This window comes from Hakea prostrata, chromosome 8 (genome assembly GCF_041222555.1).
Source record: "Hakea prostrata isolate BN-2017 chromosome 8, UWA_Hpros_2, whole genome shotgun sequence".
Classification (NCBI taxonomy): domain Eukaryota; kingdom Viridiplantae; phylum Streptophyta; class Magnoliopsida; order Proteales; family Proteaceae; genus Hakea; species Hakea prostrata.
In genome coordinates this window covers 15,531,655-15,545,931 of record NC_142607.1, presented here as the reverse complement: position 1 = coordinate 15,545,931, position 14,277 = coordinate 15,531,655, and the positions used below count along the sequence as shown (strand labels likewise).

The 14,277-nt window shown below is 40.4% G+C and overlaps 1 protein-coding gene across 4 annotated transcripts in view; it reads right to left on the bottom strand.

Annotated features, from left to right (window-relative positions):
• Positions 1-217: 217 nt before the first annotated feature.
• Positions 218-14,277, bottom strand: part of LOC149007256 (uncharacterized) — a 30,129-nt gene continuing 16,069 nt past the window's right edge. For 2 of the 4 annotated variants that reach the window (XM_089164943.1, XM_089164944.1), the window contains exons 10-11: positions 13,770-13,976; positions 219-1,147 (exon numbers count right to left, since the gene is read on the bottom strand). In XM_089164943.1, the coding sequence (XP_089021069.1) occupies positions 923-1,147; positions 13,770-13,976 (432 nt within the window). In that variant the 3' untranslated portion in view covers positions 219-922. Of the gene's footprint in view, positions 1,148-13,769; positions 13,977-14,277 lie in introns of all 4 variants that reach the window. The other 2 variants (XM_089164947.1, XM_089164946.1) reach the window with 2 other exon arrangements.

Here is a 14,277-nt window from a genome sequence, read left to right as displayed (position 1 = left end):
CTTTCTTACATATTAAATTACCCAATTCAAATCATGATAAAGATGTTTTTCTTACAGACTATCATCCGCCGATTAAATCATCCAATTCTTAGATTTCAAATCATAGTAAAGATATCAATGGGATGCGGATATAATATTATCACTATTCAATCCGTTTACACCCATAGCAAGAATCAAACCCATAACCTCTTCACTGAAAAATATGAATCTTACCACTCTCTACTAACTCTGCATTGGCTTGAAAATTAACATTTCATTTTACTTTTCTTTTTCTTTCTTGTTTTTAGAAAATTTTCACCTGTCTTTTTTGGTGAAAATTTTAATTTGTGCTTATGGAAAACCCATATTGCCATTACAACATGGATCTGTAGAAAATAAGCAAGATTAGAGGAAGAGAAACACAAGATTAACTGTTTGGTGACGTGTCAGCACAGTAGCAAAATTACATCACCATTCTACAAGAGGAAGATTGGATTGCCGAACCAACCTTTTGGGTTGTTGGCGCACCGATGGAATCACACCTGCGAGTGAAAAAAAGAAGGCAGAACTGTGATACTGAATCACTGATCCTATGGATTATTCAGTGCAAGAAACCCATCTGTTATCATATTAAGCTGCACTAGATTTGGGTGAAAATGAAAAATGAAACAGTTCATCTTCTGACTTCTAAGTTGCAGCAAGTACCCAGGTCCAAGAGGATTCACTGTTCCAACTGTCACAGCCTGTTTATTCACTATATACACATGCTTCTGCTGCCAAATGGTTGGTCAAGACCGCTATTACACACTGCCATACATAGAGTGCATATCTTCACTGCCTCAGCTGCCACCCTACCTTCCACCCTTTGTGTCTCTTGGTCCTCTCCAGGCCCCAAAGATGACACTCCTTTTTACTCTGTTTCACTTTGGAGGTTTTGCCATTGTTATTGCTGGGTTTCTTCAGGACTAACCATTGCGTACATTTTCTGCTGGAGCCTCTGTGGTATCTGGGATAAGGTTTCTTTCTTTGATTCTTCCAATTTCTCCAGGTTCCTGTGTTTCTTTTCCAGTTTGTGTTCCTCGGAGATATCCTTGCTGCAGGTGCCATTCACAGGGTGTTTGGGATTTGCTACAAGCAGCAGTTGCTTCCCTTCATATTGGAAAGTAGCCTGCATAAACCAAAGGAAAACTTCAGTGAAGCCAAAAACCTGCAACCCAAAAGGACCATATATGCAACCGATGATGAAACTCAATTCCACAGAAATGTCAAAAAGAAAATAAAAGAAATGGAGGAGACTATCTTAGAATTCCAACATCTATGATTAGGTTAAAAACAGAGAAGATGAAGAGAAGGAGAAGAGAGAGTCGCAGGTTATTTCAGAACAAAAGACTTGCAATACGGCTTATATTCCTAATTGCAGGCTTTAATTTGTTTATAATAGAAAAGATCACAAACTTACTACAATTAGGACTTCTAACTTAACATAAACTACCATTATTGCCCTTGGAATCTTGTGACAGATTTACAAGAATAAAAGCTTAGTTAGAAATCTCTTATTAAAAAAAAATATGACTTGTGACATCCGTGGACTTCAACACTCCCCCTCAAGCTGGAGCTCCAGCTTGGAATATCAACATCATTAACCTTGAGCATTAAGTAGCAATAGTAGACACCGATAGTCACCGAAAGAACTTCAACCAAAAGATCATCAAGACAACTTAAATGAATAATCTTCATACCCCATGAACCATCCAACAACGATAACAGCAGGTAGTAGTGAAAATGAACCATATCCGTAAGTAAAACAACATCAATAACATTAAAGGCAGCATCCAAATAATGTTAGTACAACAACAATAAGCCTTGTCCCAACTAAGGCTCTTTTTGGTATCAATTCTCATTCTCTATTATGCCTATTTAAAAGAAATAAGTACAAAAATTCATTATTGGTCAAGAATGAAAAATGATTTGGTGAATTTTGTCAAAAATAAATTATGGAATTGAAAAATAAGTTTGGTGTCAAAAAAAAAATTTGTTAGAAAATAATAGTGAGCAGTGATAAAAGAGGGAAAGAGTATGGTCTTTATTTAAAAAAATGTGCATTGACTATTTTACCCTCATCTTAACCATAAAATTTTAAGCAAATTTATGCATAAATGAAGAGAATGAAATTCTCACCATAATCCACAATAGACAAAAAGTCCATTATGGATTTTAGAGGTTTTTCTATTATTTTAAATAAAAATAAAACTGATAATAGATGCCAAACAATTTAAAATAATGAAAAAACCTCATAATTGAGAATGATAATTGATACCAAAAAATGTCTAATGGGGTCGGCTACATGGATTCTTGCCTTCCAATCAATTCTATTTGAGGCCATGGTAGATACAAGGCTTGAGCTATGCATATCATTTCTAACCACTTCTCTTAAGGTTATCTTAGGTCTACCCCTAACTCTTCTAATTCCTTCAATCTGGATTATATCACTTTGCCGTACAAGGACATTTATAGATCTCCGATGAACATGGCCGTGCCACCTCAAATGACTTTCCTGAAACTTATCACTTATGGGAGCAACTCCCAAACAAACTCTAATATGATTATTCCTTATCTTATCCTTCTTAGTTTTGCCACTCATCTATCTTAGCATATCCTCATTTCTGCTACACTGAATTTATCTATATAATTATTTTTAACAACCCAACATCTGCACCGTACATCATAATTGGTCGAACAACGGTCCTATAGAATTTTCCTTTAAGCTTTAATGGAATACGTCAATCACACAAGACCTGTATGCACCTCTCCTCTTCATCCACCCTATTTTAATTCTTTGAGAAACATCGTCCTCTATATCTCCTCTTTTATTTACGATTGAACTTAGGTACCTAAGAGAATCACTCTGAGGAATCTCTTTATCATCAAGTTTCATCACATCATCGTCTACTCGATCATGACTAAAGTTACAAACTAGATATTTTGTCTTCATTCTACTTAATTTAAAGCCTCTTGATTCCAAAGTTGTTCTCTATGATTCTAGCTTGGTATTAATCTCTACTTGAGTCTCATCTATCAACACAATATCATCAACAAAAAGCATACACCAAGGGACCTCGTCTTGAAAGTCTTTGGTTAATTCATCCATTATAAGTGCAAATAAATATGGGTTTAAAGTTGATCCTTGTAGTAGCCTAACTATAATTGGGAATTCATTACTTTGTCCCCCCATTGTTCTTACAATTGTCACTGAACCATCATACATATCATTAACTATGTTTACATATTTACTTGCAATACTTCTTTTCTCTAGTACTTGTCAAATTAACGCTCTAGGAACTCTATCATAAATTTTTTCTAGGTCAATAAATACAAAATAATGCCAGTAGTAGAGAGAATTTTTCAAAAAAGAAGGTAAAATGTAAACACACAAGTAGCTAAAAGGTGCAGCTCCAATGTTCACATAGGTAGGCAAGTTGCAGGCTTGCAGCTCCAATGTTTAACAAGTAGATAAAACGCAGCTCCAGTGTCCACCTGACTAGGTAAAATTTGCAGACCCACGTTTGCCTAAGTGCTCTTCGCAAGAAGACAAGTAGTAGGTAGTAATTAACCAAGTAAATTTCTATGCAGCTCCAATGTCTGCTCAAGTAGGTAACGCATACCTACAATATCCGCACAGGTAGGTAGTAATTTACCAAATAAAATTCTGAACTAGATAAGAATAAGTCTCCAATCTCCCCCTCATGTGTTGTATTATATGTGGATAAATAATGACAACCAATTACCAGCATTGCAATTAGATTTCACAAATTCCCAATGCACTTATCACAATAAAATCATTCCAAGTAAAATCCTAGGTGATAAGCTCAATCTTCCCTCATGGTAGTGAATTAGGGTCATGAATGGGGCCAGTCTCTAATAATTAGAACCCCAAAATCGATACAATCAGACCTAACAAATAATAACATAATAATTTTGTAATTATCTCAATCTGATAACAGAAGGACATGACTATAACTCAGATTAAATCCAAGAAAGCACAAACAAGGCCAGGGGTAAACAGGTAATTATCAATAAAATAAGGATAACGAAGAACAATACGGCAACAGGCATTCTTTGGAGTTAGGCAATAAAATAAGGTAATAAGAAATTGACCGAGGATTATTAAGGTGAACTTGGGATTCTGGTAAGTAGATTAAAACTAAAATAAAAACTCAACATGGAGGGCACTAACAGAAGGGTAATACGAGAAAGCTAGAGTAGAGTTAAAGAAAGTTAAGGACTTACAGAGAAGGATGTTTTCCTCTTCCTTATGACTCAAGATGACTTTTGTTAACAATAACCCTATGAATGCATGAGGAATTGAAAATCTCTTTAAAGCAGAAGCAATCTCCAACTGCTTGAAGAACTCAAAAGATACTCCAAATTTACTGCTTAAAAACACAAATCTTCCTTGCAACAATCTACAAGAGTCATGGTTATGTATCCAACGGTTATGGTTTGAAAAGAACATTTGATATAGTTCTATATTTAAAGCATCGTTTTGCTAATATTTAAAGCACATCTCCATTTTCAGCCACTATTTTGGAGAATAAGGGAAGTTCTATAGTGTACAAGAGTTGAAAATCACTGGAGACTCCTAATGATGCTTCTAAGATCCTATATAGTTCTTTTCTAAGCAAGTTGTATGGGGTCACTCAGTATCATCCAAGTTGACATAAAAAATACTGTTGGAATTTATTAATTTGATTAATAAATTAAATGCCCAAGGGCAATATTGGAAACTCACTATTAGGGCGGTTACAAAATAGGTTATATATTTTAGTAACCACCGCATTAGTGAGTAAGTAACGGAGTGATTCATTCGCACGAGCGAATCTCTGAGAAACGGCGGCTCCATCTCTCTCTCCCTCTCTCTTAGAATCGCAGCTTTGGATTTCTTCTCGTGCTTGCATTTGATCTTCATTCCATTAATCCACGGCATTTGGGTTGTGGATATTATTCCCTTTCCCGTGATTGAGGAATCTCGCGGTAAATCTTTGGTGGTGGAGCGAGGCGTGGATCTAGACTTCCGCTGTGAATACTTCGTAAGGAAGCAAATCCGGTAAGGAATTTTTCCCCCATCAATTAATTGAATTGAATTACTTTTGATGTATTGCCAACATTGGCATCGAGCCATTGGTTCCCACGTTTATTGTTCCTCCCCATTGTTTAATTTTATTGTATGGATCCAATGGGAGGATCAAGGGTTTAATCTGAAACCCATGGGAAAATTGATGGGTTTTTGGAAACCTTTAATTTTGATTCGGATCCGAGTGGGAGATCCTTGTGGATTTCCCTAATGGAGATTTGCATGAATTGATAATCCATGATGAAATTTTTTTTTTAAATTTATTGTTGGATTTTTTTTTCATGTGTTTTTTGGATGATTTTTGAGTGAAAAACGTGTTTTACCGTTTTTTTCCGTTCAGAAAATTGAAAATCGCCGTTTTTTGGTCATTGTGGACCGACGGACGACCTTCCACCGCGGTCGTCCGTCTATTATCGAGTGGTCGGTGACCCGACGGAATTTCCGTCTGGGAGGCGGTCATCCGTGGGCCGGCGGTCATCCGTCTGGTCCGATGCCGCGATTTCCGCTGGGCGCGGTCTCCGTCTGGTCCTGCCGACGGAATTTCGTCTGGCGCGGTCATCCGTCCTGGGCATAGGCCGAATTCGTGCGGGGCAGTTGTCTGGGAGATGGATTTTTTGGATATTGGTCTGTCGTTCGAATGTGTTTCTAACTTTTCGGACACCAATGGCCGACGTCTGTGTGATGTTTGGGCATTGAGGGCCTATTGGGGCCTAGTGGGAGCTAATGAGGTGTGTTCTGTGAACCACCTCATGCTTTAACATGATTGCATGTTTTATTTTAATAAAACAATTTTTTATTTATGGGTCTATCAATCATGTTTCTTGACGAATGAAGTTAGTGTATAAGTCTATGTGGGTTTGCATGAGATTTGATTGAATGTTTTTTAGCATCTCTTTTGGTTTAGTGCTTATCCATGGTTGACTATGCTAGTGTGATTTTTGTTGCATGAGTTGTGTTTTATGCTAGATTTATTGAACTCATTCTTGTATGTAATATCTCTAGAAATGGCTGCTACCAGAGCATTGTTGCTGACCTCCTAGGAGATAGCTGAATGAGAGGAATTATGACCTGGCACGGAAGGTGCAATATCTCTGGAAGAGCGGGATATGCTGGAGACCATAAACCGGACCATGAACCCACCGGAGGTACCCGCACGATCGCGGGACCTTGATATATACAATGCTTGGAAGAGGAAAGACCGGGTAGCCGGGATTACAATCCCGAGCTCCATGAGGGATGACCGATGCTTCGTTATGAGAGCATAGGCTGCAAAGTCTTTGTGGGAGGTCGTGAAGTTCCGGTATGGAGGGACTTCCACCACAGAGGCCGCCGCTGGACTCACTTTTGACGGTTATAAGATGCGCCGGGTCACACCATGAGGCGGCATTACCATCATGTCTAACATGATTAGTGAGTTGAGCGCATGTGGGGCCGAAGCCGATGAGAGCAAGTCTCTGCAGTCATCGGTCATTGCAAAGACTTGGGAGCATATGAAGATCTTCTGACTCGTGCGATGAGGTCAAGACTTTCGATCAGTGCCAGCACCTTGAGCTTGATGAGGATCGGATGTTGGCCGATACCCCTCTCGATGTATTTGTTGCTGCTAGCACTAGTAGGGTGCGGGCTTCGCGCAGGGAGCTCGACCTCGGGGTCCAGCAAAGTAACCGGGGTGGGAACAAAACAAGAGTGGGCCTAAGCATTCGGGGGACTAGTCTTGCGAAGAAATCAGCTTTGATTTGCTTCGTGCCGAGCTCGGTCATTTTGCTCGTGATTGCCCGGCAGAGGTTGTCTGTGTGTTATACCTCATCTTGTTATGTAACAGTTCTACTTGCTTGTTGAACTAAATCCTTTGTGGATTGTTGATTCGGTGCGACATAACAAGGAACGCTCGAGCTTCGTGGAATACCGTCGTATTCCGAGGGAGGTACGTGGGACGCTCAGCGTGGAGGTTCGTGGCATGGCACATGCAAATTAGTTTTGCGAGGTGGCCGTCGCTTGTTACTCCATGACGTCTTTGTATGCTCCGGACATTCGGCAATCTTGTTTCGTTATTTATCTTTTAAGACATGGTTTTAGAATTGTATTTGAAAACAATTCTTTGGTTTTGTATCCGGGTGATCGGTTTATGGTTATGGTTTTCTTGATAATGGTTTCATTGTTTGTGTCATTGTTTTTTCTTTTAATTCTAGTAATGTTTTTGTTTGCCAAAATCCGTGTGTATTGATTCTAATTTGTGGCATGCTAGACTAGGACATATTGGCTTAGATAGGATGAACAGGTTGGGGAGGTCTCTTGGGCCAGGTTCACTATCGATTTGCCAACCTGTGAGTCTGTCTGCAGAAAGCAACTGAAACCATTTAAAGGCTTTGAGAGCCTCTCTTCCTTTGAACTTATCCATTCGGATGTGTGTGGACCCATGTGTGCATACTAGAAAAGGACAGTCATATTTCATCACATTCATAGATACCAGATGCACAACCGCAAACCAATTGTACTCCGGAGAAGGGTTTGCATTTGAGCCTTGATATGGGTCCTAAGACTCGAGGAGAAAACCAAGATGGAAAGAGTTCCATATTCCAAGCGATGGGTAGCCTTATGTACGCTTGTGTGTACTGGCCGGTTTTGTTATGGGGGGGGGGGGGTGGGGGGGTGGGGGGGGGGGTGCCCCCCCGGCCGCAGCTACAAAAAAATACAAATACAGATAATCAAGCAAAATAGTGCAATAGTTAATAAAAGTTACGAGTCCAAATACTCCAATAAAAATCCAAGAACCGAAGAAGATCCATCAAAGTAATATCGATTCAGCAAGCAAAATAAGTAACTAAATAGTCTTCATCTTCGGAGGCTTCATGCTCCAAGTTCATGTATATTCTTGCCACATCCTTCAAACAAGGCTCTTTCATACGAATCATCTCCAACTTCCGACGTTGTGCAACCATCTCGTGCGTTTATATAATACATACAATGAAAGAATAGTTCCAACGAACTCGAAGGAACAACAATTCTCATATATATGTCAACACAATCCACGAATGCACATATGAAATGATATGGATGATATGCAAAATATGAATGCTACTAAGATCTAACTATGCAAGTCTCTATGGCGACATGCTTTAAGATATACACCAGCCCTCCTTTGGGTAAGTCTCATCACTCGATCCGGCAAGGACTGTTACCTCGTAGGATCCTGGCAAGGGGTAAGTCCACACCGGCTCTCAAAACCGTGGTCGGGGTTAAGTCAACACTCTCTCACCACGACCATTGGCAATGAGTGCTGCGCATGTCGGGGTTTCTAATCCAATGCAAGGTCATAATGGTAACATACTATATGAAGTCCAGATACTTCCCCTATGGCACCAACCAACTCGGTTCGGTATCCTTCGCAACCTAGGAGTGTGAATCCTCACTGATCGGCTACCTCTGTTGGACTCCACTCCTTAACCCTATGGTCATCCACATATTATTGGGGCGGATGCTCTCATGACTCCTCGCGACACCCGGTCCGCTCCTTGGACGTCCATGAGCCCAACCCTAACATATGCAACCCTACCATTACATGACCAATAGTGGACCACCGAGTCTCCGCACGGACTGGTTACCGCTGTTGGACGAAACATAGTCACGTCACCATTGTCACGGGTCACCCGGCTTCAATTCCCCGCCGAAAGGGTAATAGTATGTGGGGTACCTAGCCATGCAATTCTAGACTCCCTAAGTATGTCATCAAGTAATCATGATAGTGCTGGAGACATCGGCAGCATGTGTCCCATTCCACAGCCTTCGATATCCCAAGCCAAGATATCCCAATGGAATACCCCTTCCATCACAATCACACTACAACACTCTTTATCATATCATGAGCAGTTGTGCAATATCATAAAAGATGAAGTACATCAATGAATACCACAAACGCAAGTGTACAATAAGATTCACATACTTTATACAATTACAGCAAGTTACATGATCAAAGAATAGTAAATAGAACAACAGAATCATCATGTATATGTAATTGCATATAAATAAGAATGCATGTCCTTACCTGTAATTTAGTAGAAGTCCTCTAACTTGCAATCCAAAAACTATTATAAGACTTTTATTTGAAGCAGAGAACACCTAGGCATAGGGTTACAAGAATGTATAAGTCACATAAACCAAATTGAATCAAAACCAATCTATTTGGTCATCTGCCACCCGGTCGCCTTTCCGTCGCTTAGGTTGCACCCCACTAGTGACCGCCCCAAGGAGCTTCAATCCAAACTCGGCTTCGATTACTCGATTTCAATCCGGTTTTCGAGTAATCTCATTCTAAGTCTCGAATTAAACACTCCCAAAGACAAAAGGGTAAGAGAAGCAATCCCCTATCATCGTGGATTATCCCTAACCCTCTCCTTTATTGAATTTTCCATCTCACGCGGTTCTTCTTTTATGGTTATTCCATCTCACGCAGATAAAAAAAGGGTAAAGAATAACCAAGGGGTAATCCAGGACAGAAAAAGGGTAAAACCAAACTAACGAGATAAAAGAGTAGAGAACGAGGGTTATTCTACCTCACCCGCCGAGAAGAAGACCATCCTCCACCACCGTCCACTCCAACTCTTTCGGATCTTCCCCCCTCTTAACTCCCAATGATCATAGTAATCGTTGACAGTTTGCCTTTTATAGAAGTCTCGGGCATGCATCCCAAGCACCCTCCTTCCTCCTTAGGTTCCCCCCTTCCCCCCTGATTTTCTCTGCTTTGCTCATGGTTGAGACCAGTACAACCAAACCCAAATGAAGACATGGGGAGATCATAGTCCAAAATCAATCTAATAGTTTTAACAAAGAGTTAGGTTTCATCATAACATATGGCTCATGAAAGGTTATGATCACAAGAGAGGGAATGATTTTATCAAAATAGCAAATCTGAAATCTATTTATGTTACACATTACTCTAGTTTCCCTCCTGAGGTTCGTTTCCTCATTCATTGTTTAGATCTTTCTAGTTAGATCTATTATCATGATCTCATATATCTATTGGTTCATGCATCATCTTTTTCCGATCTCACAACCGAGAATTTATCCTTTTTAACATATCTAAAATATATTATCGGATAACATTATGTGTTCATTTTAGTAAGAAACACATTATTTTTACAATCAAACTTTCTTGTTTGATCCAATTATTTCCCCTTTTTTGGCTCCCAATGAAAGGTTAGCACCGATGAGAAATAAATTGATAGCCAATAAACAGAAAACATGATGATCAGTTTAGGTTACAAAATATCCCCAAAGACGATCAGATTCCCCATAGAGACAATTTACAATCATTTTGGGGTCCTATTAATTATTCCAATTTTCCGGAAACGGATCAACTCCTCTCTGGACCAGTCTTTGATTCCTTCCCACATATAAGATAGTGAATTCTATCTCAGCTTTGTATCTTCGATCTCCCTATCTTCTCTATTTGATTCCTCTCTTAAAGGTCATTCTGTGTTCCCTTCTCATGATCAAATCGTGGAATTTCTTTCCACCTTTTGCCCAATCTGCTTGTCTTTCTTCTTGTTCTTCTTCCCTTCTCCCGCTTACTTTCCTTTCCCCTTTTATGCCTTCTTCTTTTCCCCCCCTTTTTTTTTCCAGAGGAAGTTCAAAGGTCGATCCCATGCTATCAAGAGGTTTAGAAACATGGTGGGAATAGTTTACCACGAAATTAAAAGAAATAAAGCTTTTGAAAACCTTCAAAACAGATATTTACCAAAATGCCACTGCCTGACGCCTTGTTCAAAAATAGGGATTTAATGGGCCTAACTTCAATATTTTTGGATGGGCTTCTTTCAATACATTGTACTACTTACCTAGTATGGAGGGAAGTCTTCAAACCAGGTCCAACTAAGCTTTAGGTCCATCAACCAAGTTCTTCTTCACAAATAAATAGTTCAACACCAAATCAAGTAAGGTTTCCATAAGGAAACACCATCATCAATATCCATGGGTTTTGGGTCAAACACCATATCTTCTACTGAGAGTGGCCCACAAAGACATCTTCCTAAGATTTTGAAAGATAGTAAAACTGAAATCCGGGCCAGGCCCCGAGCGCACACGAAAACACCCCCCCCCCCCCCCCCCCCCCGCGGCCGCCCCCGCTTTGGGCGGGGGGCGCGCGCCCTTCTCTGGGTGGGGGGGGGGGGGGGGCGCGCCCCCCCCCCCCCCCGGGAGGGGGGGGGGGGGGCCGCCCCCCCCGGGGTTCAAGAGGCTGTTTGGTTAAGGAGATTCCTTCGACATACTGGGATTCTGATGACATCCAAAGAGGCTGCCCTTGTCCCGTGGATAGTACGGCAGCTCTTGCTATGTCAAGGACCCCAAGTATCATGGGAAGACCATATACAGTTGAGATATCACTTTGTTAGAGACATTACATCAAGAAAGAAAGTTGTACTTAAGCACATATCTACTAGTTTGATGGTAGCTGACCCTCTTACCAAACCTATAGCCAAGGATGTTTTTATTTCTCATGTAAAATCCTTGGGCTTGCGTAGATTGTGACTTATTTTTGTACGAGACTTTCTTATTAATGAGTAATATGAGTTCATTCCAGCATTTATTCTTATTCACTTTCGTGTGATTGTGTTTCTTCAGCATAAAACAACATATGTCAATAGGCAAGAGAATGGCTCACTCACACGAGCATTCGCCTCGGCGCCTTGGAGGCGAGCAGAGATGAGACGGTTGTGAATGACTTTGTGTAGGTCAATTCATAATCATGATGTCGCCTTGATTTGGAATCAAGATGAGTTTCTCTATTGTGAAGAGAATCGACATGAATGTTCCCACTATTCATGTTGCCTATAGGAGCTGGGTGGAGTACTTTATGTGGCGCTAGGGTGGCGACAATAAAGTAACTCGGGTTAGGCGCAAGGGGTTGCGACGGACTAAGACCCGTATGGTGTTGAGATGGACATACGTTCTATTGTATATAGAATGCTCCACCATAGCACATATATCATACTATGTGTGCTTAGCGATCATTGGAAATGAGAGGATGGATCCCTCGCTCCTCTCATTGTGTGAGTCCGACCCTTATGGTCCATTAGTGTTCTTAGTGACTTTCGACGACATCATGAAACGAAGGGTTGATGTGGCTACTTTGGGGTGTTACCTATGGTTATGATAGATTCGACCTAAAGGGGCACTACCGGGAAAGGAGTCAATCCTAAGTGTAGTGATGGTCTGGGCGAAAGGAAAGGTTTGATTCAACGCACCCTAAAAGTGTTTGCTTGGCGCCAACCGTATGTGTTACGGTAGTGAACATTTTAAGGACAAGAAGGTGATCTCTCGGAGGGATCGAGATACCTTTAGTCCGGTGAGTTTGAATAAACCTAGGACACCGTGTTATACTAATGCTTATTTGATTTGTTTCATGGTGATGTGCCATTCGGCCTTCCGGGAAGGTTTCTAGTTTGGGGCTCACGCGTGCAGGTATATCACCGGTCGCACAACCCATTTTGCCGATGATTGTGGATATTAGTGTCCGGGACACAGGTGGTCATGTATCCGGGATACATAGTGAAGAGATCAATATATATGTATATCCGGGATATGCTGTGTGTCGGGGACACAAGAGGTCTATGTTCGGGATACATAGCAGAGAGATTGAATGTGTATATCGGGATATACAAGTGTGTCGGGACACATTGGAAGATTAACACTTGCCCTTGTGCAGTGGGAGCTGTTGGAATTTATTAATTTGATTAATAAATTAAATGCCCAAGGGCAATATTGGAAATTCACTATTAGGGCGGTTACAAAATAGGTTATATATTTTAGTAACCACCGCATTAGTGAGTAAGTAACGGAGTGATTCATTCGCACGAGCGAATCTCTGAGAAACGGCGGCTCCATCTCTCTCTCCCTCTCTCTTAGAATCGCAGGCTTAGATTTTCTTCTGTGCTTGCATTTGATCTTCATTCCATTAATCCACGGCATTTGGGTTGTGGATATTATTCCCTTTCCCTGTGATTGAGGAATCTCGCCGGTAAATCTTTGGTGGTGGAACGAGGACGTGGATCTAGACTTCCGCTGTGAATACTTCAAATAAGGGAAAGCAAATCCAGGTAAGGAAATTTTTCCCCCATCAATTAATTGAATTGAATTACTTTTGATGTATTGCCAACAAATACGATTTTCTAAAACAACCATTTTTAAGGATTAAATATTGTCAACTATTAGTTGCAATAGTTGTTGCTAAGGGAATTGTATTAGGATTCAATGACAAGCACGAGCTAGAAATCAAGGACCACATAAGGAACTTCAACTGAAGCAGCAGAAGACATAAAAATGAAAACGAGTAAATTAGATTTAGCTGTCACAAGTCTTTGTCAAGGCCATTCCCCACTCTGAATCCGTGAAACTGTATATATGTTGTGTAAAATAACTATGGCTTTGCTTCAATTAGGTGGCTTGAAATACTTTTGTTTCTCCTACCAATAGAGTGTTACCCATTAAAACTAGAAGCATTTAATCAAACAATCCTTCCCCAGGATATTGAGTACAATTTATTACGAAAAGAGACAGCTAATAATGGAATAGCCAGTAATCAAGGCTAAACCTGCCACTGTAGGAATGGGCCAAAAATGTAACACAGAGAGAGAGAGAGAGAGAGAGAGAGAGAGAGAGAGAGAACCTGATAGAGATTCCTTTCAGGATTTGGACCAATCACAGGATCCTTTGCTGCCGGGGAATTGGCTTCATTCTTTGATTGTTCCAACTTCTCGAGGTTGTTCCTGCATTTCTTTTCCAGTTTGTGTTCCTTGGAGCTGCAGGTGCCATTCACAGGGTGTTTGGGATTTGCTACAAGCAGCAGTTGCTTCCCTTTATATTGGAAAGTAGCCTGCATAAGCCAAAGGAAGACTTCATTTAAGCCACAAACCTGCAACTTACAAGTAACATATATGCAGCAGATGATGAAACTCAATTACACAGAAATATCAAAAAGAAAATAAAAGAACTGGTAGAGACTATGTTAGAATTCCAACATCTATGATTAGCTTAAGAACAGAGAAGTAGAAGAAGAATGGGAAAAAAAATTTCAAAAGAAGGATAAGAGAGAGTTGCAGGTTATTTCAGAACAAAAGACCTCACAATATGACTTATATTCCTAATCGCAGGCTTTAATTTATTTATAACAGAAA